At 43.1% G+C, this 23,572-nt stretch overlaps 1 protein-coding gene across 1 annotated transcript; it reads right to left on the bottom strand.

The window, feature by feature from the left end:
• Positions 1 to 2,173: 2,173 nt before the first annotated feature.
• Positions 2,174 to 23,103, bottom strand: tnfsf11 (TNF superfamily member 11). Its single transcript, XM_021579453.2, has 4 exons — positions 22,790 to 23,103; positions 19,974 to 20,009; positions 5,137 to 5,272; positions 2,174 to 4,878 (listed from the first exon to the last, which is right to left on the bottom strand). The coding sequence occupies exons 1-4, from the start codon at positions 22,982 to 22,984 to the stop codon at positions 4,433 to 4,435; spliced, it is 813 nt and encodes a 270-aa protein (XP_021435128.2). The 5' UTR covers positions 22,985 to 23,103; the 3' UTR covers positions 2,174 to 4,432.
• Between the last annotated feature and the right edge of the window lie 469 nt (positions 23,104 to 23,572).

A 23,572-nucleotide genomic window follows, 5' to 3' on the forward strand; every position in this document is an offset into this window, starting at 1 on the left:
AACAGATTCACTACATGGAACAACAGATAGTACCCTAGAAAATCTAAATGAAGTTTGTTCTGAAGTGTATGACCTATATCTGACAGATTTAAGGAAGATCAGGAAACATTATTATAGTTTTTTTTTTCAGTGTCTTTAACTCATTTTTTTTGGCACTAGACAGTCTAAACCCTGTCTCAGCCGGGGGGAAGGTGGTTCTATTAAGCTATATGGAATTGTTTTAAGAAGGTCATATACCAAGGATCATTTTGATATTTTATTTAGAATTTTAAGACCACTATACTGTTTCCATAAACTTCCATTCATTTTTACAACTGGTACCAGGGGACCTTCAGATGAGTCTTGTGAGGCCTGTGGGCACCCTAGAGCAAAACATGTTTGTGAGAGTTTCACCTTTCCACAGAGGGGTCATATTAGTGTGTAGCCCAAACTGTTCGGACGCTACAGACAGAAGTTGGCAGAATGGCTGTACCAACTTCAGACAAGTCCCAAGACGCTTGTGTGGGTCGTAGAGCAAAACTGAGAACACCATCGTGTTCGCGAGAGTCTCATATTTTCATAATAACCACTACAGACAATTTTGGACACTACAGACAATATTGTGAGAAGACAGATTTTTCGGGATGTCTTATGGTCTGATAAACACCACTATAGCTCTGTCACCTTTCACCACAGATGCGGAAGAGTGACATAGATGGATGCGGTAAATTGAGACGCAGCCCATGCAACAAAAAAACATATATCCCTAGCTTAAACTGACAGGTTTTTATGGGAATTTTTGTATTATGCTAATTAGACTTCCTCGGGGGTGCGTACATCAACCTTAGGGGGTTTTAAACATCTCTCAGAGCGGAGAACCAGCTTCACTGTGTTCTGGTCACATACTCCAGGAACACACTACAACCACCCACATTTCATATACACACATCACATATTTATCCCATACACACACTTTTCCCAAACACACCCATGTAATAAACATAATGAATGTCATTATTTTTCATTGCCTCCAGTCTGGTACTATTTACTCCCCAGGTCCCCTGTGGTTCAGATATCTGCACAGAGTTATTGGGAGAGTGGGTTACACCATGTGACAATAGCTCTAGGGCAGGGATAGGCAACTAGATTCAGCCGTTGGCCAATTTGTGTCGGAGCAAATTATTGTATTTGAAAAGAAACATGATCACATAATATGATCATAATATGTGATCGTGTTTCTTTTCAAATACAATGTCTTTATTATCTCTTTTTATTTATTTCTGGGAATACTTGGGAACATATTTCCTAAATTCCTGGGAAATTTACAGTCTATTTTTGACTAAAAACTTTGGGTCTCCCAAAAAAATCACTTGCAGACCGGTTCTGGACCCCGGACCACCAGTTGCCGACACATGCTGTAGGGTGAAGATGGGGGTTAGACCATATGACAATAGCTGTAGGGTGAAGATGGGGGTTAGACCATATGACAATAGCTGTAGGGTCAAGATGGGGGTTAGACCATATGACAATAGCTGTAGGGTGAAGATGGGGGTTAGACCATATGACAATAGCTGTAGGGTCAAGATGGGGGTTAGACCATATGACAATAGCTGTAGGGTGAAGATGGGGGTTAGACCATATGACAATAGCTGTAGGGTCAAGATGGGGGTTAGACCATATGACAATAGCTGTAGGGTGAAGATGGGGGTTAGACCATATGACAATAGCTGTAGGGTAAAGATGGGGGTTAGACCATATGACAATAGCTGTAGGGTAAAGATGGGGGTTAGACCATATGACAATAGCTGTAGGGTGAAGATGGGGGTTAGACCATATGACAATAGCTGTAGGGTGAAGATGGGGGTTAGACCATATGACAATAGCTGTAGGGTCAAGATGGGGGTTAGACCATATGACAATAGCTGTAGGGTGAAGACGGGGGTTAGACCATATGACAATAGCTGTAGGGTGAAGACGGGGGTTAGACCATATGACAATAGCTGTAGGGTAAAGACGGGGGTTAGACCATATGACAATAGCTGTAGGGTCAAGACGTGGTGCTGGAGCTTTGGTTAACTCATTTTAAAAACTTTCTGTTCAAGTCTGTAAAGGATGATGAAACACATTATCCACAATTCATAGTATGCGTTTTGCATTCATGACAAAATAATGTTTAACAAACGTCAAACCTATATATAAAAGTAATGATTTTATTAGTTAAATTGACATAAATAAACATCAAATAAAAAAAAAAGAATGTACAAGATTTTTAAACTGAAGTTTGCTACGGTCTTATGATGGACAGTATATTCTGCTTCGGCTAGCCAAGTGCACACAGAATTGTCGTAATAAAAAAATACAAATACAGAATTTAACATTGAGCCCCTGTGTTTGGACAATAAAAGCGCATCTACTAATAAACAAAGTACTTCCTACTGTAATACAGACATCAAATACACAAGATTTTACAGCAGACAGGTCATTTAAGCAATGGTCCCAATCTGCATTGTTATAGCTAATAAATAAATACATTTAGTGCATATTCTCATTTACCTCAAAGAGTCAAATGAAAAAAGGAACTATAAGTTAAAAGGTGGACCAAAGTCAATTTGGATCCGTTAGTTTCATAAAGACAGGAATCTCTGCTCTCCTCCCCTACGGTAAGACAGGCCAGCTATCTTCAGTATGCATCTTCACGTAAGTTGTTTAAGCGTTTTGATAATCATTACTTGTAGAAACCACCAAAAACTGGACTAAATAGTTCAATACTGTGTCATTTGGGGGAAAACGAATCAAAATAAGAAAAAATACTTTTGACCCAAACCACAACCATGTTCCCCTCAGTTAATGGGATGATTGCAGCAGGTCTCTCCTGGTTAAACTAAGTACATGCAGTTATGGAGTACTTCTATACCCACTTTTCTGTATTTCCTTGGAAAACAAAAATCAATAGTGATTGATACAGTATTTATCATTGTTCTTACACAGCTGTTGTTATTCCTTTAAATAATGTCTATGTAATATTAAATGTTGCCTGGGCCTGAATGGACAGTAATACTGTGTTAACTACTGAATAACCTCCTCACCCTCTAAACTTGAGTTCATCATTACCCAAGAGAGACAGAGGAGCATCATTGGCTAATGGCTACACTATACTTATGGTACACTCTTAGAAAAAAAAGGTGCTGCTGTGGTCTAAGGCACTGCATCGCAGTGCTGAGGCATCACTACAGCCTGGAGTTCGATTCCAGGCTGTGTCACAGCCGGCCATGACCGGGAGTCCCATAGGGCAACGGACAATTAGCCCAGCATCGTCCGGGTTAGGGGAGGGTTTGGCCGGGGGGCTTTCCTTCGCTCATTTCGCTCTAGCGACTCCTTGTGGCAGGTCGGGCGCCTGCATGCTGACTTCAGTTGTCAGTTGAACCGTGTTTCCTCCAACACATTGGTGCAGCTGGCTTCTGGGTTAAGTGAGCAGGTGTTAAGCAAAAGCATGGCTTGACGGGTCATGTTTCAGAGGACGTATGACTCGATCTTTACCTCTTCCGAGCCCGTTGGGGAGTTGCAGCGATGAGAAAAGATTGTAACTACCAATTGGATATCACAAAATTGGGGAGAATTATTTTTCTCCAAAAATAAAAGGTGCTATCTAAAACCTAAAAGGGTTCTTCGGCTGTCCCCATTGGAGAACCCTTTGAAGAACCCCTTTTGATTCAAGGTAGAACCCTGTTGGTTTCAGGTAGAACCCTTTTGAGTTCCATGTAGAACCCTTACCTGGAACCAAAAAGGGTTCTACCTGGAACCAAAAAGTGGTCTCCTATGGGGACAGACGAAGAACCCTTTTGGAACCCTTTTTTCTAAGAATGTACCAAAGTGTACACTGGTGGAAACTCTCCTCAGTTATAAACAAAATACCCCAGCTGTGCTTCTGTTCAGGACGATGACAATGTTTTGTAAACTATGAGGGGCCAGACTAGCGATGAGGAATGACTTTGTGTCGGCTGATAAACAGAAGATAGGATCCACACTGCTATACTTTAAAAAACACATCGTAACAACATTTTTCAAAAGTGCTCCCTGGAATGGGAAATATCAACAATATAAAATGGTTGATAACTATCAACTTTATAAAATGTTGAACTAAAAAGCATCCTGTGCAGTTTTGAACCATAAGGAACAGGTTAAGTCTATGTGTGAACGACATATGGGTTTTGTTGAGGCCTAGTGAGTGAACGGAGGTATCCATATCACCTCACTTAAATGACTGCATATCCTAATTCTCTATCTGGTGAAGAGCAACATAGCCCATTCCTTTCAATAAAAAACTCAAACAAATCAAATACAAATTCAGTAATGTTACATACAACAAGTGCTCTGTCTCTCTCTCAGTGGTTCTTTGGCAGTTACGTCTATAGAACGTTCAGTAGCACATCCTCCTCCTCCTCTGTACGCGGTTTCAGTTCCCTATCTTGATCGCCCCAAAGTACGTCCCCTCTGGTTCAGGATCCAGCATCCAGGCATTGGACACATTAACAAACAGTCCATCCCCTTGCTGTAGCATCACCCCCCTGCCCTGCTGGGCACAGTACATGTTATACTGGGAGTTATTCCAGCGCATGGTGCTGCCTGTCTTCATCAGCACCACAGACTTGCTGGGCAGGGACGTGTGTTTCTCGTGGGAGATATACTGGATGAGCTGGGCGTTGTTCACGTCCACGGCCTGGGGCGTAGCATCGCCAGGCTCTGTGTCAGGTCCCAGGTCGTAGTAGCGGAAACAGGTCTTGGCGTAGACGGAGTACAGGCCTGGCTCATCCACCAGGAGACGGCCGTCATGGTAACGCATCTTCTTCAGGTGGCCCTGCGCCTCATCCCAATGGATCATAGCTGCTCTCAGCTCCCCTTCTGGAACAATACAAATACAACAGCCAATCAATAAATTAATGAATCAATCAGTCAGTTGATCAACTAATCAGTAATACAATCAGTCAATCAATCAATAAGTCAGTCAAAACAATGATTATGTTATTAGTCAAATCTGTCAAACAGACAGAGGTTGTCAGAATTATATTTTCACCATTGTACTGTATACTAGTATTGGTTGCAGTAGGCTAGTTCTATCTGTAAGCTGTGGCTTACTGTTGGCTATTGCTATGGACTTACTCTTCACATAGTCTATAGTTGCTCTGATTGGTAGATGAGCTGATGGAAGCCCCTCCCTCTCCTGGTTCTTGCAGCGTTGTCTGCCTTTCCTCGGGTCCTTCAGGGCGTCGAACATGATGGGTTCCATCTGCACTTCCTGCGGAAATAGAAAGGGTCATCAACGGGACGCTACAATGCATGTCAGAGCAGAGTGGAACTGTGAGAGGGCGGCAGCGGAGTGAGGAGATGAGAAAACAGCCATCAATAAAATACAATTGTATTGGTCGGGTACAAAGTTTAGCAGGTGTTATGGCAGGTGCAGTAAAATGCTTATTTTCCTAGTCCTATCAATCAATGCAGTAAATGTCAATAAGCACACAATAATCCAACATTTTGAGAGGATACCTCACCTTAATGAACTGAATTATGAAAATATTGGAATAAAGCAGGCTAATGCAATTGAATGAATGTATCAAATTCTTGCTCATACTGAAACTCCCAAAGTCATATCCAACAATTAGCCTATACTAATTTAAAAGAAATAGAGTTTGGGAAATCCTGACCTAGATGATCATTATTGCCACTATTATTGCCATATCTTCAATCTAAGCCTACTAGAAAGTGTGTTCCCTCAGGCCTGGAGGGAAGCAAAAGTATTTCCGCTACCCAAGAATAGTAAAGCTCCCTTTACTGGCTCAAATAGCCAACCAATCAGCCTGTTACCAACCCTTAGTAAACTTTTGGAAAAAATGGTGTTTGACCAATGCTATTTTACTGTAAACTAATTGACACACTTATAGGAAAGGACATTCAACAACCATGGCACTTACACAAATGACTGATGATTGGCTGAGAGAAATGTATGATAAAAATATTGTGGGAGCTGTTTTGTTAGACTTCAGTGTGGCTATTGACATTATTGATGATAGTCTGCAGATGGAAAAACTTGTGTTATGGCTTTACACCCCCTGCTATATTGTGGATAGAGTTATCTGTCTAACAGAACACAGAGAGTAATGGAAGCCTCTCTAACATAATACAGGTAGATTCAGGAATTCCCCAGGGCAGCTGTCTAGGCCCCTTACTTTTTTGAATCTTTACTAATGACATGCCACTGGCCTGAGTAAAGCCAGTGTGTCTGTGTTTGCGGATAACTCAACCCTATACACGTCAGCTACTACAGCAAGTGAAATCACTGCAACACTACAATAAAGAGCTGCAGTTAGTTTCCGAATGGGTGGCAAGGAATAAGTTAGTCCTAAATATTTCAAAAACTAAAAGCATTGTATTTGAGACAAATCATTCACTAAACCCTAAACCTCAACTAAATCTTGTAATAAATAATGTAGAACTTGAGCAAGTTGAGGTGACTAAACTGCTTGGAGTAAACCTGGATTGTAAATTGTCATGGTCAAAACATGTTGATACAATAGTAGCTAAGATGGGGAGAAGTCTGTCCATAATAAAGTGCTGCTCTTCCTTTTTAACACTATCAACAAGGAAGGTCCTACAGGCCCTAGTTCTGTCGAACCTGGACTACTCTTCAGTCATGTGGTCAGGTGCAACAAAGAGGGACTTCGGAAAATTTGAATTGTCTCAGAAATGGGCAGCACGGCTGGCCCTTAAATGTACACAGAGAGCTAAAATTAATAATATGCATGTAAATCTCATGGCTCAAAATGGAAGAGATTGACTTCATCACTACTTGTTTTTGTAAGAAGTGTTGACATGCTGAATGCACCGAGGTGTCTGTTTAAACTACCAGCACACAGCTCAGACACCCATACATACCCCACAAGTCATGACACCAAAGGTCTCTTCACAATCCCAGAATCAAGAACAGACTTGAGGGGGGGGTAGATAAAAATACAACTTATGGAGCAGCGGGAACTGTGAAGAGACACCCACAGGCACAGACACACATACACATGATAAGACACGCACTCTACACACATGTACACGTAGATGTTGTATTGTAAATATATGATAGTGGAGTAGTGGCCTGAAGGAACACACTAAATGTATTGGGTAAAGTGTTCTGAAATGTAATGTCTTTTATAAATTTCATTTGACCCCTTTTTCTCCCCAATTTCATGGTATCCAATTGTTTAGTAGCTACTATCTTGTCTCATCGCAACAACTCCCGTACGGGCTCGGGAGAGACGAAGGTTGAAAGTCATGCGTCCACAACCCAACCAAGCCGCACTGCTTCTTAACACAGCGCCATCCAACCCGGAAGCCAGCTGCACCAATGTGTCGGAGGAAACACTGTGCACCTGGCAACCTTGGTTAGCGCGCACTGCGCCCGGCCCGCCACAGGAGTCGCTGGTGCGCGATGAGACAAGGATTTCCCTACCGGCCAAACCCGGACAACGCTAGGCCAATTGTGCGTCGCCCCACGGACCTCCCGGTCGGTTACGACAGAGCCTGGGCATGAACCCAGAGCCTGGGCGTTAACCACTGCGCCACCCGGGAGGCCTGTCATGTAATGTTTTAAATTATATATAACTGCCTTAATGTTGTTTGACCCCAGGAAGAGTAGCTGGTGCCTTGGCAGCAGCTAATAGGGATCCTTAATAATTACAAATACACATTTCAGCACCGATTTGATTGGGACAGCACCAACTCGCTGCTTTGAGACACTCATCTTGATTAATCAATCAATAACAATTAGGCTGGGAAAATGTTAACGTTAGCTATATTTTTTAGTTTGCTCATATATTTTTTATTTTTTTTAATTTTATTTCACCTTTATTTAACCAGGTAGGCTAGTTGAGAACAAGTTCTCATTTGCAACTGCGACCTGGCCAAGATAAGGCATAGCAGTGTGAACAGACAACACAGAGTTACACATGGAGTAAACAATTAACAAGTCAATAACACAGTAGAAAAAAAGGGGAGTCTATATATACATTGTGTGCAAAAGGCATGAGCGGCAGGGTAGCCTAGTGGTTAGAGCGTTGGACTAGTAACCGGAAAGTTGCGAGTTCAAACCCCCGAGCTGACAAGGTACAAATCTGTCGTTCTGCCCCTGAACAGGCAGTTAACCCACTGTTCCCAGGCCGTCATTGAAAATAAGAATTTGTTCTTAACTGACTTGCCTGGTTAAATAAAGGTAAAAAAAAAAAAAAAAAAAATGAGGTAGGCAAATAATTACAATTATGCAGATTAACACTGGAGTGATAAATGATCAGATGGTTATGTACAGGTAGAGATATTGGTGTGCAAAAGAGCAGAAAAATAAAAATAAATAAATAAAAACAGTATGGGGATGAGGTAGGTGAAAATGGGTGGGCTATTTACCAATAGACTATGTACAGCTGCAGCGATCGGTTAGCTGCTCAGATAGCAGATGTTTGAAGTTGGTGAGGGAGATAAAAGTCTCCAACTTCAGCGATTTTTGCAATTCGTTCCAGTCACAGGCAGCAGAGAACTGGAACGAAAGGCGGCCAAATGAGGTGTTGGCTTTAGGGATGATCAGTGAGATACACCTGCTGGAGCGCGTGCTACGGATGGGTGTTGCCATCGTAACCAGTGAACTGAGATAAGGCGGAGCTTTACCTAGCATGGACTTGTAGATGACCTGGAGCCAGTGGGTCTGGCGACGAATATGTAGCGAGGGCCAGCCGACTAGAGCATACAAGTCGCAGTGGTGGGTGGTATAAGGTGCTTTAGTGACAAAACGGATGGCACTGTGATAAACTGCATCCAGTTTGCTGAGTAGAGTGTTGGAAGCAATTTTGTAGATGACGTCGCCGAAGTCGAGGATCGGTAGGATAGTCAGTTTTACTAGGGTAAGTTTGGCGGCGTGAGTAAAGGAGGCTTTGTTGCGGAATAGAAAGCCGACTCTTGATTTGATTTTCGATTGGAGATGTTTGATATGGGTCTGGAAGGAGAGTTTAGAGTCTAGCCAGACACCTAGGTACTTATAGATGTCCACATATTCAAGGTCGGAACCATCCAGGGTGGTGATGCTGGTCAGGCGTGCGGGTGCAGGCAGCGAACGGTTGAAAAGCATGCATTTGGTTTTACTAGCGTTTAAGAGCAGTTGGAGGCCACGGAAGGAGTGCTGTATGGCATTGAAGCTCGTTTGGAGGTTAGATAGCACAGTGTCCAAGGACGGGCCGGAAGTATATAGAATGGTGTCGTCTGCGTAGAGGTGGATCAGGGAATCGCCCGCAGCATGAGAAACATCATTGATATATACAGAGAAAAGAGTCGGCCCGAGAATTGAACCCTGTGGCACCCCCATAGAGACTGCCAGAGGACCGGACAGCATGCCCTCCGATTTGACACACTGAACTCTGTCTGCAAAGTAATTGGTGAACCAGGCAAGGCAGTCATCCGAAAAACCGAGGCTACTGAGTCTGCCGATAAGAATACGGTGATTGACAGAGTCGAAAGCCTTGGCAAGGTCTATGAAGACGGCTGCACAGTACTGTCTTTTATCGATGGCGGTTATGATATCGTTTAGTACCTTGAGCGTGGCTGAGGTACACCCGTGACCGGCTCGGAAACCAGATTGCACAGCGGAGAAGGTACGGTGGGATTCAAGATGGTCAGTGACCTGTTTGTTGACTTGGCTTTCGAAGACCTTAGATAGGCAGGGCAGGATGGATATAGGTCTGTAACAGTTTGGGTCCAGGGTGTCGCCCCCTTTGAAGAGGGGGATGACTGCGGCAGCTTTCCAATCCTTGGGGATCTCAGACGATATGAAAGAGAGGTTGAACAGGCTGGTAATAGGGGTTGCGACAATGGCGGCGGATAGTTTCAGGAATAGAGGGTCCAGATTGTCCAGCCCAGCTGATTTGTACGGGTCCAGGTTTTGCAGCTCTTTCAGGACATCTGCTATCTGGATTTGGGTAAAGGAGAACCTGGAGAGGCTTGGGCGAGTAGCTGCGGGGGGGGGGGAGCTGTTGTCCGAGGTTGGAGTAGCCAGGCGGAAGGCATGGCCAGCCGTTGAGAAATGCTTGTTGAAGTTTTCGATAATCATGGATTTATCGGTGGTGACCATGTTACCTAGTCTCAGTGCAGTGGGCAGCTGGGAGGAGGTGCTCTTGTTCTCCATGGACTTCACAGTGTCCCAGAACTTTTTGGAGTTGGAGCTACAGGATGCAAACTTCTGCCTGAAGAAGTTGGCTTTAGCTTTCCTGACTGACTGTGTGTATTGGTTCCTGACTTCCCTGAACAGTTGCATATCGCGGGGACTATTCGATGTTAGCGCAGTCCGCCACAGGATGTTTTTGTGCTGGTCGAGGGCAGTCAGGTCTGGAGTGAACCAGGGGCTATATCTGTTCTTAGTTCTGCATTTTTTGAACGGAGCATGCTTATCTAAAATGGTGAGGAAGTTACTTTTAAAGAAAGACCAGGCATCCTCAACTGACGGGATGAGGTCAATGTCCTTCCAGGATACCCGGGCCAGGTCGATTAGAAAGGCCTGCTCACAGAAGTGTTTTAGGGAGCGTTTGACAGTGATGAGGGGTGGTCGTTTGACTGCAGCTCCGTAGCGGATACAGGCAATGAGGCAGTGATCGCTGAGATCCTGGTTGTAGACAGCGGAGGTGTATTTGGAGGGCCAGTTGGTCAGGATGACGTCAATGAGGGTGCCCTTGTTTACAGAGTTAGGGTTGTACCTGGTGGGTTCCTTGATGATTTGAGTGAGATTGAGGGCATCTAGCTTAGATTGTAGGACTGCCGGGGTGTTAAGCATATCCCAGTTTAGGTCACCTAACAGAACAAACTCTGAAGCTAGATGGGGGGCGATCAATTCACAAATGGTGTCCAGGGCACAGCTGGGAGCTGAGGGGGGTCGGTAGCAGGCGGCAACAGTGAGAGACTTATTTCTGGAGAGAGTAATTTTCAAAATTAGTAGTTCGAACTGTTTGGGTATGGACCTGGAGAGTATGACATTACTTTGCAGGCTATCTCTGCAGTAGACTGCAACTCCTCCCCCTTTGGCAGTTCTATCTTGACGGAAGATGTTATAGTTGGGTATGGAAATCTCAGAATTTTTGGTGGCCTTCCTGAGCCAGGATTCAGACACGGCAAGGACATCAGGGTTAGCAGAGTGTGCTAGAGCAGTGAGTAAGACACACTTAGGGAGGAGGCTTCTGATGTTGACATGCATGAAACCAAGGCTTTTTCGATCACAGAAGTCAACAAATGAGGGTGCCTGGGGACATGCAGGGCCTGGGTTTACCTCCACATCACCCGCGGAACAGAGAAGGAGTAGTATGAGGGTGCGGCTGAAGGCTATCAAAACTGGTCGCCTAGGGCGTTGGGGACAGAGAATAAGAGGAGCAGGTTTCTGGGCATGGTAGAATATATTCAGGGCATAATGCGCAGACAGGGGTATGGTGGGGTGCGGGTACAGCGGAGGTAAGCCCAGGCACTGGGTGATGATGAGAGAGGTTGTATCTCTGGACATGCTGGTTGTAATGGGTGAGGTCACCGCATGTGTGGGGGGTGGGACAAAGGAGGTATCAGGGGTATAAAGAGTGGAACTAGGGGCTCCATTGTAAACTAAAACAATGATAACTAACCTGCACAACAGTATACAAGGCATATTGACATTTGAGAGAGACATACAGCAAGGTATACAGTAATCACAGGTGTTGAATTGGGAGAGCTAGCTAAAACAGTAGGTGAGACAACAACAGCTAATCAGCTAGCACAACAACAGCAGGTAGAATGGCGATTGATTAGGCAGAGAGGGTCGGATTAACTACACACAGAGCCTAAATGCGGCTGGGGCCGACAGATAAAACATAAACAAGCAGAATGGATTACCGTGAATTAATGGACAGTCCAGCATGCATCAGCTATGTAGCCAAGTGATCAGTGTCCAAGGGGCAGCGGTGGATGGGGCAGGGAAGCTGGACTGGCGAGTGTTATCCAGGTTAGAAAACTAACAATGACTAAATAGCTTGTAGCCAGTTAGCTGGTTAGCTTCTGAAGGTTCTTGAGTGTGTTCTAAAAATGTAAAGATAATAGCGGTTCCGTATCACATTGGGTGAGGCAGGTTACCGGAAGGTATAAACAAATAAAAAATCGAAAAGGGATAGAAAGTAAATATGGGTTCAGTGAGTGTTTGGGACGCGGCGATTCAGATGGTTAGCAGGCCTGTGCTAACAAGCTAACAGTTAGTAGACGGTGCTAAACACGGTAGCAGTTAGCGGACCGGGCTAAACAAGCTAGCAGTTAGCAGGCCGAATTTGCAAGCAAGGAGATAGCAAGGGCTAGAGAGTTAGCCTTTGGGGACGTCGCGATGGGGGGAGTCTGTTTATTCCTCTTCATGCGGTGACATCAATGGACCGGTCGTGGGTCTGGATATTGTAGCCCAGGAGCTCAAAATGTTCCGTTTGCGATGGGAATCCGGGGGTGAAAAATAAAAATAAAATAATAGATAGGTCCGTTATGCTCTGGTTAGAGTCGCGTTGTTCGAACTGGCGAGAGCTTTCCGAGCTAAAGGTTAGCTGATGACCGGTTAGCTGACCGGTTAGCTGAAGACCGCTAGCAATGTTTTGCTGAAGCTGGTAGTTAGTTTGCTAGTTGGCTAGCTTCAGTTGAGGGGTTCCAGATCCGAAGTAAATATAAATACTTTAGGAAAAAAAGCTACGTTGGGTGAGGCGGGTTGCAGGAGAGTATTTAGAAGAAGTTGAGGTTCAGCAAAAAGTTTTAAAGATATGTGAAGAAAACAAACGATATATACAAGGAACACGACAACACGTCCTACTGCTACGCCATCTTGGAACGTATATTAGCTGACCCCCACAAAATTCTAGCATGTTATATAGCTTAACAAGTGGAATTTGCTCTTCACTCATGTAGTACCCTGTCCGACTCCCGACCAAAAGCCTCGACTTGTCTGATAATCAATCAATGTGATTTTTTTTTCAGTGAATCTCTTTCTCTATTTTAGGAGTATCCTCAGGAGGTAGGGTGGGCAAACCCTGCCCCAGGCTGGCAGCAATAGTCAAGTTCATTGTTGATGGGTTTGTTATGGTAATAGAAGAAGGGGGAGCTGCACATTGGTTTGTGGAGATATACATAGTGGGGAGAGACCCATTTTCTCTCTCTTGTGATTATTTCTCTGGGGAGATACCTCCCGCTGGACTGTGATTTATGGCTTGCTATTTCATGCTAGCTTTGTTGTTTTGTGCAGTTCCCCGTTACTCCGTGCAGTGTAACATTCAAATGCCTGTTGGCATTAACCATATTTCCCTCTCTGTCCATTTGTTATTTAAGCTAGTAAAGATTGGGAAACCTGTAAACGCCACAGTATTTTTAGATAATTGATCTGGAGGTGCTAGCTCATTTGCCCATCTAGCACTGATCAGAAATACATAGCATGCCATAATGTAGCCTAAATCAAGTGTATTGTTTTCCTCTTGACTCACGTAGTAAGTAGCCTTGTATAACTTATCCACAATCAAGCTATGAGAGTACATCCTGTTTTATCTGCCTTAATGTAACAGCCTACTTCAATATAACACATTATTATTTATTTACTTTTTGTCATTACATGTCATTCATGCCTTTCAATAAAATAAAGCATTTTATTTTGAAATAAAATAACAAAGTTAGTCTTGAATAATGAAACAATAAATGAATAAGATGTTCTGCCAGAAAGAAACGTTTAAACACCCTGTGTTTTGAATGCATGTTTTATTAAGAAAACATTTGGATCAGTTATGGGTCTACTTGTGATAGTTTACAGCAAGGCACATTAACAGGGAAGTCTAGGGTGTACCTCTTGACTTATTCCACATTTTGTTGTGTTACAACCTGAATACAAAATGCATTAAATAGATTTTTAGCCCAACCATCTACACATGGTCACCCATAATGACAAAGTGAAAATATTTTTGGGCAAATGTATTGAAAACGAAATACAGAAATATCTCATTTACATACAGTGCCTTGCGAAAGTATTCGGCCCCCTTGAACTTTGCGACCTTTTGCCACATTTCAGGCTTCAAACATAAAGATATAAAACTGTATTTTTTTGTGAAGAATCAACAACAAGTGGGACACAATCATGAAGTGGAACGACATTTATTGGATATTTCAAACTTCTTTAACAAATCAAAAACTGAAAAATTGGGCGTGCAAAATTATTCAGCCCCTTTACTTTCAGTGCAGCAAACTCTCTCCAGAAGTTCAGTGAGGATCTCTGAATGATCCAATGTTGACCTAAATGACTAATGATGATAAATACAATCCACCTGTGTGTAATCAAGTCTCCGTATAAATGCACCTGCACTGTGATAGTCTCAGAGGTCCGTTAAAAGCGCAGAGAGCAGCATGAAGAACAAGGAACACACCAGGCAGGTCCGAGATACTGTTGTGAAGAAGTTTAAAGCCGGATTTGGATACAAAAAGATTTCCCAAGCTTTAAACATCCCAAGGAGCACTGTGCAAGCGATAATATTGAAATGGAAGGAGTATCAGACCACTGCAAATCTACCAAGACCTGGCCTTCCCTCTAAACTTTCAGCTCATACAAGGAGAAGACTGATCAGAGATGCAGCCAAGAGGCCCATGATCACTCTGGATGAACTGCAGAGATCTACAGCTGAGGTGGGAGACTCTGTCCATAGGACAACAATCAGTCGTATATTGCACAAATCTGGCCTTTATGGAAGAGTGGCAAGAAGAAAGCCATTTCTTAAAGATATCCATAAAAAGTGTTGTTTAAAGTTTGCCACAAGCCACCTGGGAGACACACCAAACATGTGGAAGAAGGTGCTCTGGTCAGATTAAACCAAAATTGAACTTGCAAGACGTTATGTTTGGCGTAAAAGCAACACAGCTCATCACCCTGAACACACCATCACCACTGTCAAACATGGTGGTGGTAGCATCATGGTTTGGGCCTGCTTTTCTTCAGCAGGGACAGGGAAGATGGTTAAAATTGATGGGAAGATGGATGGAGCCAAATACAGGACCATTCTGGAAGAAAACCTGATGGAGTCTGCAAAAGACCTGAGACTGGGACGGAGATTTGTCTTCCAACAAGACAATGATCCAAAGCATAAAGCAAAATCTACAATGGAATGGTTCAAAAATAAACATATCCAGGTGTTAGAATGGTCAAGTCAAAGTCCAGACCTGAATCCAATCGAGAATCTGTGGAAAGAACTGAAAACTGCTGTTCACAAATGCTCTCCATCCAACCTCACTGAGCTCGAGCTGTTTTGCAAGGAGGAATGGGAAAACATTTCAGTCTCTCGATTTGCAAAACTGATAGAGACATACCCCAAGCGACTTACAGCTGTAATCGCAGCAAAAGGTGGCGCTACAAAGTATTAACTTAAGGGGGCTGAATAATTTTGCACGCCCAATTTTTCCGTTTTTGATTTGTTAAAAAAAGTTTGAAATATCCAATAAATGTCGTTCCACTTCATGATTGTGTCCCACTTGTTGTTGATTCTTCACAAAAAAATACAGTTTTATATCTTTATGTTTGAAGCCTGAAATGTGGCAAAAGGTCGCAAAGTTCAAGGGGGCCAAATACTTTCGCAAGGCACTGTAAGTATTGACACCCCCTGAGTCTATACATGTTAGAATCTGTCATTTAGGTTAGTAATGTAGAGTAACTACAATGTTGTTGATCCATCCTCAGTTTTCTCCCATCACAGCCATTAATCAATGAAACTCAATCAAATGTATTTATGAAGTCCTTTTTACATCAGCAGATGCTACAAAGTGCTATACAGAAACCCAGCCTAAAACCGCAAACAGCAAGCAATGAAGCACGGTGGCTAGGAAAAACTCCCTAGTAAGGCAGGAACCTACAGTAGGAAGAAACCTTGAGAGGAACCAGGCTCGGGGGGAGGGGGGGGGTCAGTCTTCTTCTGGCTGTGCCGGGTGGAGATTATAAGACTACATGGCCATTAAGGCCAGATAGTTTTAAACACATGTTGAAGAACAATGTAACAGTTTTAAAGTCACCATTGGCCTCATGGTGAAATCCCTGAGCGGTTTCCTTCTTGTCCGACAACTGAGTTAGGAAGGACGCCTGTATCTTTGTAGTGACTGGGTGTATTGATACACCATCCAAAGTGTAATTAATAACTTTACCATGCTCAAAGAGATATTTAATGTCTGCTTTTTTTTGCTTTTTTACACATCTACCAATAGGTGCCCTTCTTTGCGAGGCATTGGAAAACCCTCCTGGTCTTAATTGTATTTGTGGGGTACAGAGATGTGGTAGTCATTAAAAAATCATGTTAAACACTATTATTGCACATAGAGTGAGTACATGCAACTTATTAAGTGACTTTTTAAGCACATTTCTACACCTGAACGTGTTTAGTATTGCAATAACAAACGGGTTGAATACTTATTGACGCAAGACATTTCAGTGTTTTATTTTGAATACATTTCAAAACATTTCTAAAAACATAATTCCACTTTTAAATGATGGGGTATTGTGTGTAGGCCAGTGACACAAAATCTCAGTTTAATACATTTTAAATTCAGGCTGTAACACAAAATGTGGAATAAGTGTGTCAATACTTCCTGAACGCACTGAATCGGCGTTAACAGATGCATGGGCTTCTCCTGATACTGAGATGCGCTGCCTGTCGTGGTCTCATGGATCATCATTCTCCCGAGTGCACTCCAGCCTATTCGTATCGCTAAATTGAAATATTTAAATCATCAGAAAAATAAGTTTAATCATGGCCACAAATTTCTCTGGCCCAGCCAATATTGGAATCCAGGGCACCGCTAGTGTCTGCAGCTGAGAGAGAGCTGTAGTAGGCTAAAAGGTACTCAGACACTGTTTTTTATTTTCTTAATACAGCACGGGCAAGCCCAAAACCCGCTCAGCCCAGTCCGAACCAATTCACAGAATTTGAGGCCTGGCCGGCTGTCAGGTTCCAGCTGAGAATGAGGGCTCTAGTGACTGCAAACCTCTATCTAGAAGTGATTTATCATTAGCCGAATCATAATACTTTCTAAGCAGATGCTAGCGCCACATATTTCAACCAATGCTTATTTCATTGTCTATTTTAATTATAGCTTATGCTGTGTGTGTACAGGCGTGCATGTGTGTGTTTCCCACACACTTCTCCCATTAGTTCTGCCTAGTGAACCTCTAAGCCCGGAGCTCTGAGTTGTGAGCAGCACCAGAAATTGTGGTCTGGTTCTGGGACCCTAGGGCTGCTGGGTAATGTCACCTTTCAGATGGATGTTCCTTTCACAGTTCTGGCACAACTTCTAAATCTGATTAGATTCACCCCTGGAGTGGTGCGATGACATGTGTATCCCCAGTCAGAGCTACAGTACACAGACTGGAGACAAGACGCAGCACATAGAGAAAAACACCGTCTCTATGCAAGTAAACAGCCTGCCTCACTGAACAGGTTCCGTGTGAAGGCCTACTGTCTGTCTGCTAGAGATACTTACTTCCAGAACAGAGACATCCTGTAGATGTTTCAACTTGTTTTATCATTTCAGTTATAATGTCCCACATTATGATCAGCCCTGGTGTGCCTGAAATCTCATTTCCGCTCTACCTTGAGCCAATAAATACAATTAAATACCAGAAACAAAAGCGAAGTGTTGACTTGAACACTGTTGAAGATTGTTCTTAAATGACCTGAAAACCACAAATGGACACACAACACCTCTGAATAGGAATGGCACAGAACATTTCAAATAAAACAAGACTACTGCTCTGGAATGATCATCACGGTGGTTTGCAGCAACATTAGTGCACCTGCATATTACTAATATTAAGTCTTGTATATTTACTCACAAAACAGGAGCAGACAGACTTGTGTGATGTTCAGTCCAAGATCAGTACAGTCTCTCTTCCAAAAACAATTTGCTGTGTAAACATGTTTATAGAAACGTGGTTTAGAATTAGACAGGGTAAACAAGTCTGGCCAAGGCTATGGAGAAATCACGAACTAACTCCCCCCTGGCCCAACAATTTGGCATTTAGCTTTGATTTGTGGTGAGACACTCGACCACCTCATGCCTCCTTACCAGGAAGAGAAGATTACTTTCGCTGGAGAGCTACAGAGCAGAGGCCCAGGCTGGGGTAGTAACTGTTTACTACAGGACTGTAGTTATCCACTCCAGTGATGCACTGTATTGTTCTATTGTATCACCTTTCACCCAGTTCAGTCCACTGTCCACTGTGCAATAGACTACAGCCATGGGTCATCAGTTCCAACCCATTGAGCTCTGAGTACCCTGTGCTCTCTCACCCTCCTGCCATCACGCTGACCACAGGTCCAATGCAGCCAGCCCACTGTAGGTGAAATATGAGTGGATCAAAGAGCACTTAACAAAGGCAAACATGAGACGTGGCAGCTCTGAATAATACCTGCTCTTTAACAAACCCACTCATTTGTCAGCAAAGTAACACTGGTCCCTGGGAAGACTAACACAGCGCACGCACCCACACACATACACACACATCCCAGGGCAGACTCTATGATCACACACAGGGAGCCAAATAGACATTTCAGCCTCACACCTCATAAAGCCTAGAGCATGGTTCACTCCGCAGCCTGGAGGATGGAGCAGAGCTGAGACTACAACATGGGAACCATCCCAGTCTGAGATGTCAGCCTGATGACACAGAGGCCTCCTCAGTCCAAGGCAAAGCAGAGACAGCAGAGCAGAGTGGGTGGTTTGTCTAAGCACTCCTCTGGGGCAACAAGGGCAAATTCAAAATACATTATGGGAAACTAAACACAGCTAAGCAAAGCAGAGCGGATTCCTTTCTTTCTGTGTTGTTTTAATTCCTGAAAAGATTCTGCTGTTGCCGGGGGAAACCTGTGCCAGCAAGATGATGGAATGTTCCAAAAATGATTTACAGAAAACCCATGTCAGACCTCAACAATGGTGCATTCCGCCGCGACCACCGTTCTACGCCACTGTTACTGATGAGCGAAGATTACTCTGAACACATACATACGTTATGCCACTGTCATTAATGAGTGAAGGTTATGCAGGACACTTAGCAATCACCGCCGCCAAACCATGACATCATTTGATTGGTGCCCCATGTACAATACAGTAAACTACAGGCAAATCTGACTCTAGGCCCTCGCTTTATTGGGGAGATGAAACATGTCTGACCCCTGATCAGTGGGTAGGGACTATGAGGATGGCTTGACCTCTCTACAGGCTCCTGACCACACTGGGGTTAGGGTTTGAAGCTGGGTTTGGCTTAGGGTGTACATTTGCTGTGGTAGGCACAAAAACAGAACCATGGGAACAGCAAGACTAAGCGCAAATTTGAGAATGGGTAACCTTGTTTTGGTTATAATATAAATGTCTCACCATTTACCTACTGTACACCCCGTGCTGATCATACTGTTCACTCATGGGTGCAAGTTATAGGAGGAGGAAATGCTTACCAGGTGTAATCTGTTATAGTAATCCCTTGTTCACTTGCTGAACATACACACCGTGGTGGTTTCCCAGTAGTTTCCCCCGGCTATTGATATTCTGGTTTGGCCAAATAGGATTGCCATAGGCTAACTCCCACACAGGACAAGGCTGTTTCGTGTCAAAGAATCAGTGAATGAAGCCAAAAAGAAAATAGCTTCGGAATTTATATCCTGTAGATAATGTAATCTGATAAAATACTGTAATCTGATTTACTTTCGAAATGGCAATTATCTTTTTGATTACATACCAAATAGTGTAACAAAATAACATCTGAAATAAGATTGTAAAATAAATTGTAACCCAACAATCTCTGAGCTTTAATGACAAACATATTAATTGTACCTTACCAGGAAGTACCGGACAACGTTACAGTAAAAACCCTCTAATGTGGACCAATGAGAGGGTTGGTTATTATGATCAGACAGGGTTCGACTCACCTCCATTGGCTGCTGCGTTGCAGAGGAGAGATCGACCTGGAAACAGAAACACGGGCGTTAGGAAGACACATATTACCTAACAATCCCCCTAATTTATCAGAGTAAAACAGACACAGTTTGTTGACAGGTAGTCTCAAGAGTGTCACAATTCACTGACTGAAACCTGGAAGACCTACTCTGACTTTTAGTGACTGCTTGGCAGGCAGTGTATCCATAGGTTAGAGGTGCCAGTTCTCTGTTCAGGTCTGCACCAGGACTCTTCAACCATTCCCCATACCCATAGCCATTCCCATCCCTATACCCCCATCTAGAACCAGATGTCCTGTACATCCTGGTCTCTCAGATCCTGAGGCACGGTCCTCTGCTGCCTCCTACTCCCCCATCAGATACAGTAACTCCTACAGATGTTCAGACAGGGGGAGCAGTGCATCTGGTCCTTGTGCCAAATACAACTCTAATAGCCATCTCTCATTTTTACATTTTACATTTAAGTAATTTAGCAAAAGCTCTTAAACCAGAACGACTTACAGTACAGTAGTGATTGCATAAGTGTTCATACTTTTTTGTACTGGTCCACCGTGGGAATCAAACCCACAACCCTGGCGTTGCAAGCGCCATGCTCTACCACCTGAACCAGGGACATCACGATAATGATACTATCATGATACTTAGGTGCCAATAGGATATGTATTACATTTCTAACGCTTCAAACAACCGACAGCTTCATTGCGCAAAATAGTATGCATCATCATCTGGATATGTGTGCAACAAAAGTTCAACATTCATCCTTCTGCTACCATTTCTGTCAAGCATTCTAATCATCCAGTTTGATGCATACGTTCGATAAGTCCAATGTATATACATTGTACCACACCGAACGCACTGCAACTGCCTCTGCAGCTCATTACTGCAAGGCAAACACAGCGTTCCATTGGAAATGAATGTAATTATGGTGTACCAAAATGCAATGACACTGTCAGTGTGTTCGAAGCGTGAATGTATTGTGATTCAATACTGTGATTTTATTGTGATTCGATGTTCCAAACATATCGCTCACATATTGTCTGCTGCAGAGAGACAAGAGAGCCATGAGAAAACAAGTTTAATTCAGTCATGGAAATAACAGTTGGTGAAAACAAATTGGCTCTCTATTTTAAAAGAAGATGGAGAACAAGCTATGAACAAAAAAAATGGAGTTTTTGTGCAGGTACAGCCAACCAGCACATAAATAAAAATGCGATACTGTCAAAAGGATACATCGTCAAAAATAATATCCCGATATGTAAATGTATAACGTTTTAGTACCATCTCTCTTCCTCTCTTTTTCTGCCCGTCTCCTGTTCTCTTTCTCTATCCTCTCCTTCTCTCTCTCTATCTAGCTATATATCATTCTCATCACTCTCCTCCCTTTCTCTCACCCAACACCCCTCTCTCTCTTTCTTACTTGGGCTCTTCTCCAGGAGTTAACAAGCTCCCGACACACACCACTGTGTTTATGCCAAAGATTGGTCAACCAACATTGACATCATTCTACAGCAGGCTCTCTCTCCACACACACACACACACACACCATTCTGGGCTTCATTAGGCCTATGTGTGAAGACTGATGGAGCATCATGATGGAACTGAAATGTTTTCTTGTTGTTTGGCTCGTTGAAACACGACCATCATTCAACTCTAGAAACCACCATAAAGCAATGATAACAACCCAGAAATAATGATAATGCTGTCTTATACAAGACTGATTGTGCAGGGTGATAGTGGTACATGACAGGTTAGCTACCTGACTGGCACGGTAGCACATCAATATCACGGACATGTTACTCTGTCTCTCTCTGTGCTGAGGGCTCAATGGCTTGACTGGAGAAGACCTGGAGCTAAAATAGAACAACTGGTAAATATCCATATTGTGCTTTGTTACTTTGGCAATACCAATGTGTAATTATGTCATGCCAATAAAGCATGTTTGAATTTGGTTTTGAATTTGAAAACATCTTCAGTAGAGATTATTGGATGGTTTCTAAAACCACCTACCCCAACTACATCATACACTTTAAGATGTAACATTTGTTTATTCTCATTTCCGAAAGAAAACTGTTAATAACAGTGTAAACATTCCTGCTTCAGTAAAAACTGATGCATTTTACAAACAAGATTACTTGAATGACATCTTTAGTTAGACAACACTATCCCCATTTGGCAACACTCATTGAGATTTATCTTTGTGAAAACGGGAGATTGCTTTGATAAGGTCTGTGATATGGAAAATACTGTCTTGCTGATATAATTTAACTCCTTATAATCTGTGCAGACAGTCTCATCAGTAGAGAGATGTGCTATTTCAGAGTGCTGACAGCTGGTTTTACTATTGGGGACAAATTCACAGAATTACCACCACTGGGTTTCGAGAGCAGAGATTGTTCAAAAGGAAAGTGCTCACGCACTTCAGCCGCAAGTTCCTCAAGAAGTTGCGAGCCCAAACTGTATCCGCAAACCTGCAAGCTTGAATGATATTCAACCATGTGCGCTTGAAACAGCAAAAGGCTATAGGTTTGGGTTTTCCAACAGTTTAATGTAGCCCACTTTTCACTCTCAAGTTTAAACTTAATATGTGTCAATTACAATTTCAAAACTGTGCAACAATTTTTGCAGATTTTTTACCCTATTGTCAGGCTGATTGTTTAAAGTCGAATTTAATATAGCCACCCGCAAGTTCAAGATATAAGGCTGACGCGCACCTCTGCACATGTCGCAACTCGCAAGTGTGTCGCATAGTTATGTTATCACCCGTTGTGCGTCTTGGAAGTGTTTCTTACCTCTTGGAGATAACCTGTCAAGTGTAACAAGATCGCCACACTCGATGCAATCTGCAGCAATCCCATAACAGCCAGAGTAACGAATATAAACGGTCTATATTTGGGTTCCGAGCCATGGGACGGGTGGTAGCGGGACTGAGCGCCCTCCATGTCGGCGTGGTTCCTCAGGTAGCCTCGGTAGTCATTAGCTGCCATGGTGAGTCCTGGTGCTCTGGATGAATAGACTACTCTTACTGCAAGGAAGGAAGTTCTGAGTTTCTGACAGAGGAGAGCTATAAACAGTGGGTGGGCAGAAGACTAGCGGCTCCCTCTGTAGAGAGACAGCCAATCAGACGAAAGATATCTTTAGTCTAGTGTGTGTGTGTGTGTGTGCTACCGTTAAAGACAACGTCGTGCATACACACAAACATACACAGAACCATAACTGTGGTACAGGACAGGTTCATCTAGACCGGGCTCTTTATAACACACAGCAGTTGCGACGCGTCAACCCCCCTCCAGCCAAACGAGATCATCTTCCCCCTTCCGACGGTGATGGAATGATTGGCAAGGTTACATTTGCTAGATTAAAAAAGAGATATGTCAGTTATAACCACTTTATAAAGGTTTTATAATTATAAGAGTCCGGGAAAGTCATTTTTATGCTAAAGATTTCCCTTGAAGAGTAAATGTAGCTGATGGACTTATAGCTTATACTTTGAGAACCAATAATCACCTAAATAAAGATATATAGTCAGGGAGAGTGGCATGGAAAAATGTGTAGAATTTAAGGAAATTAGCTTT

The sequence above is a fragment of the Oncorhynchus mykiss genome, chromosome 22 (assembly GCF_013265735.2).
Source record: "Oncorhynchus mykiss isolate Arlee chromosome 22, USDA_OmykA_1.1, whole genome shotgun sequence".
NCBI lineage: Eukaryota > Metazoa > Chordata > Actinopteri > Salmoniformes > Salmonidae > Oncorhynchus > Oncorhynchus mykiss.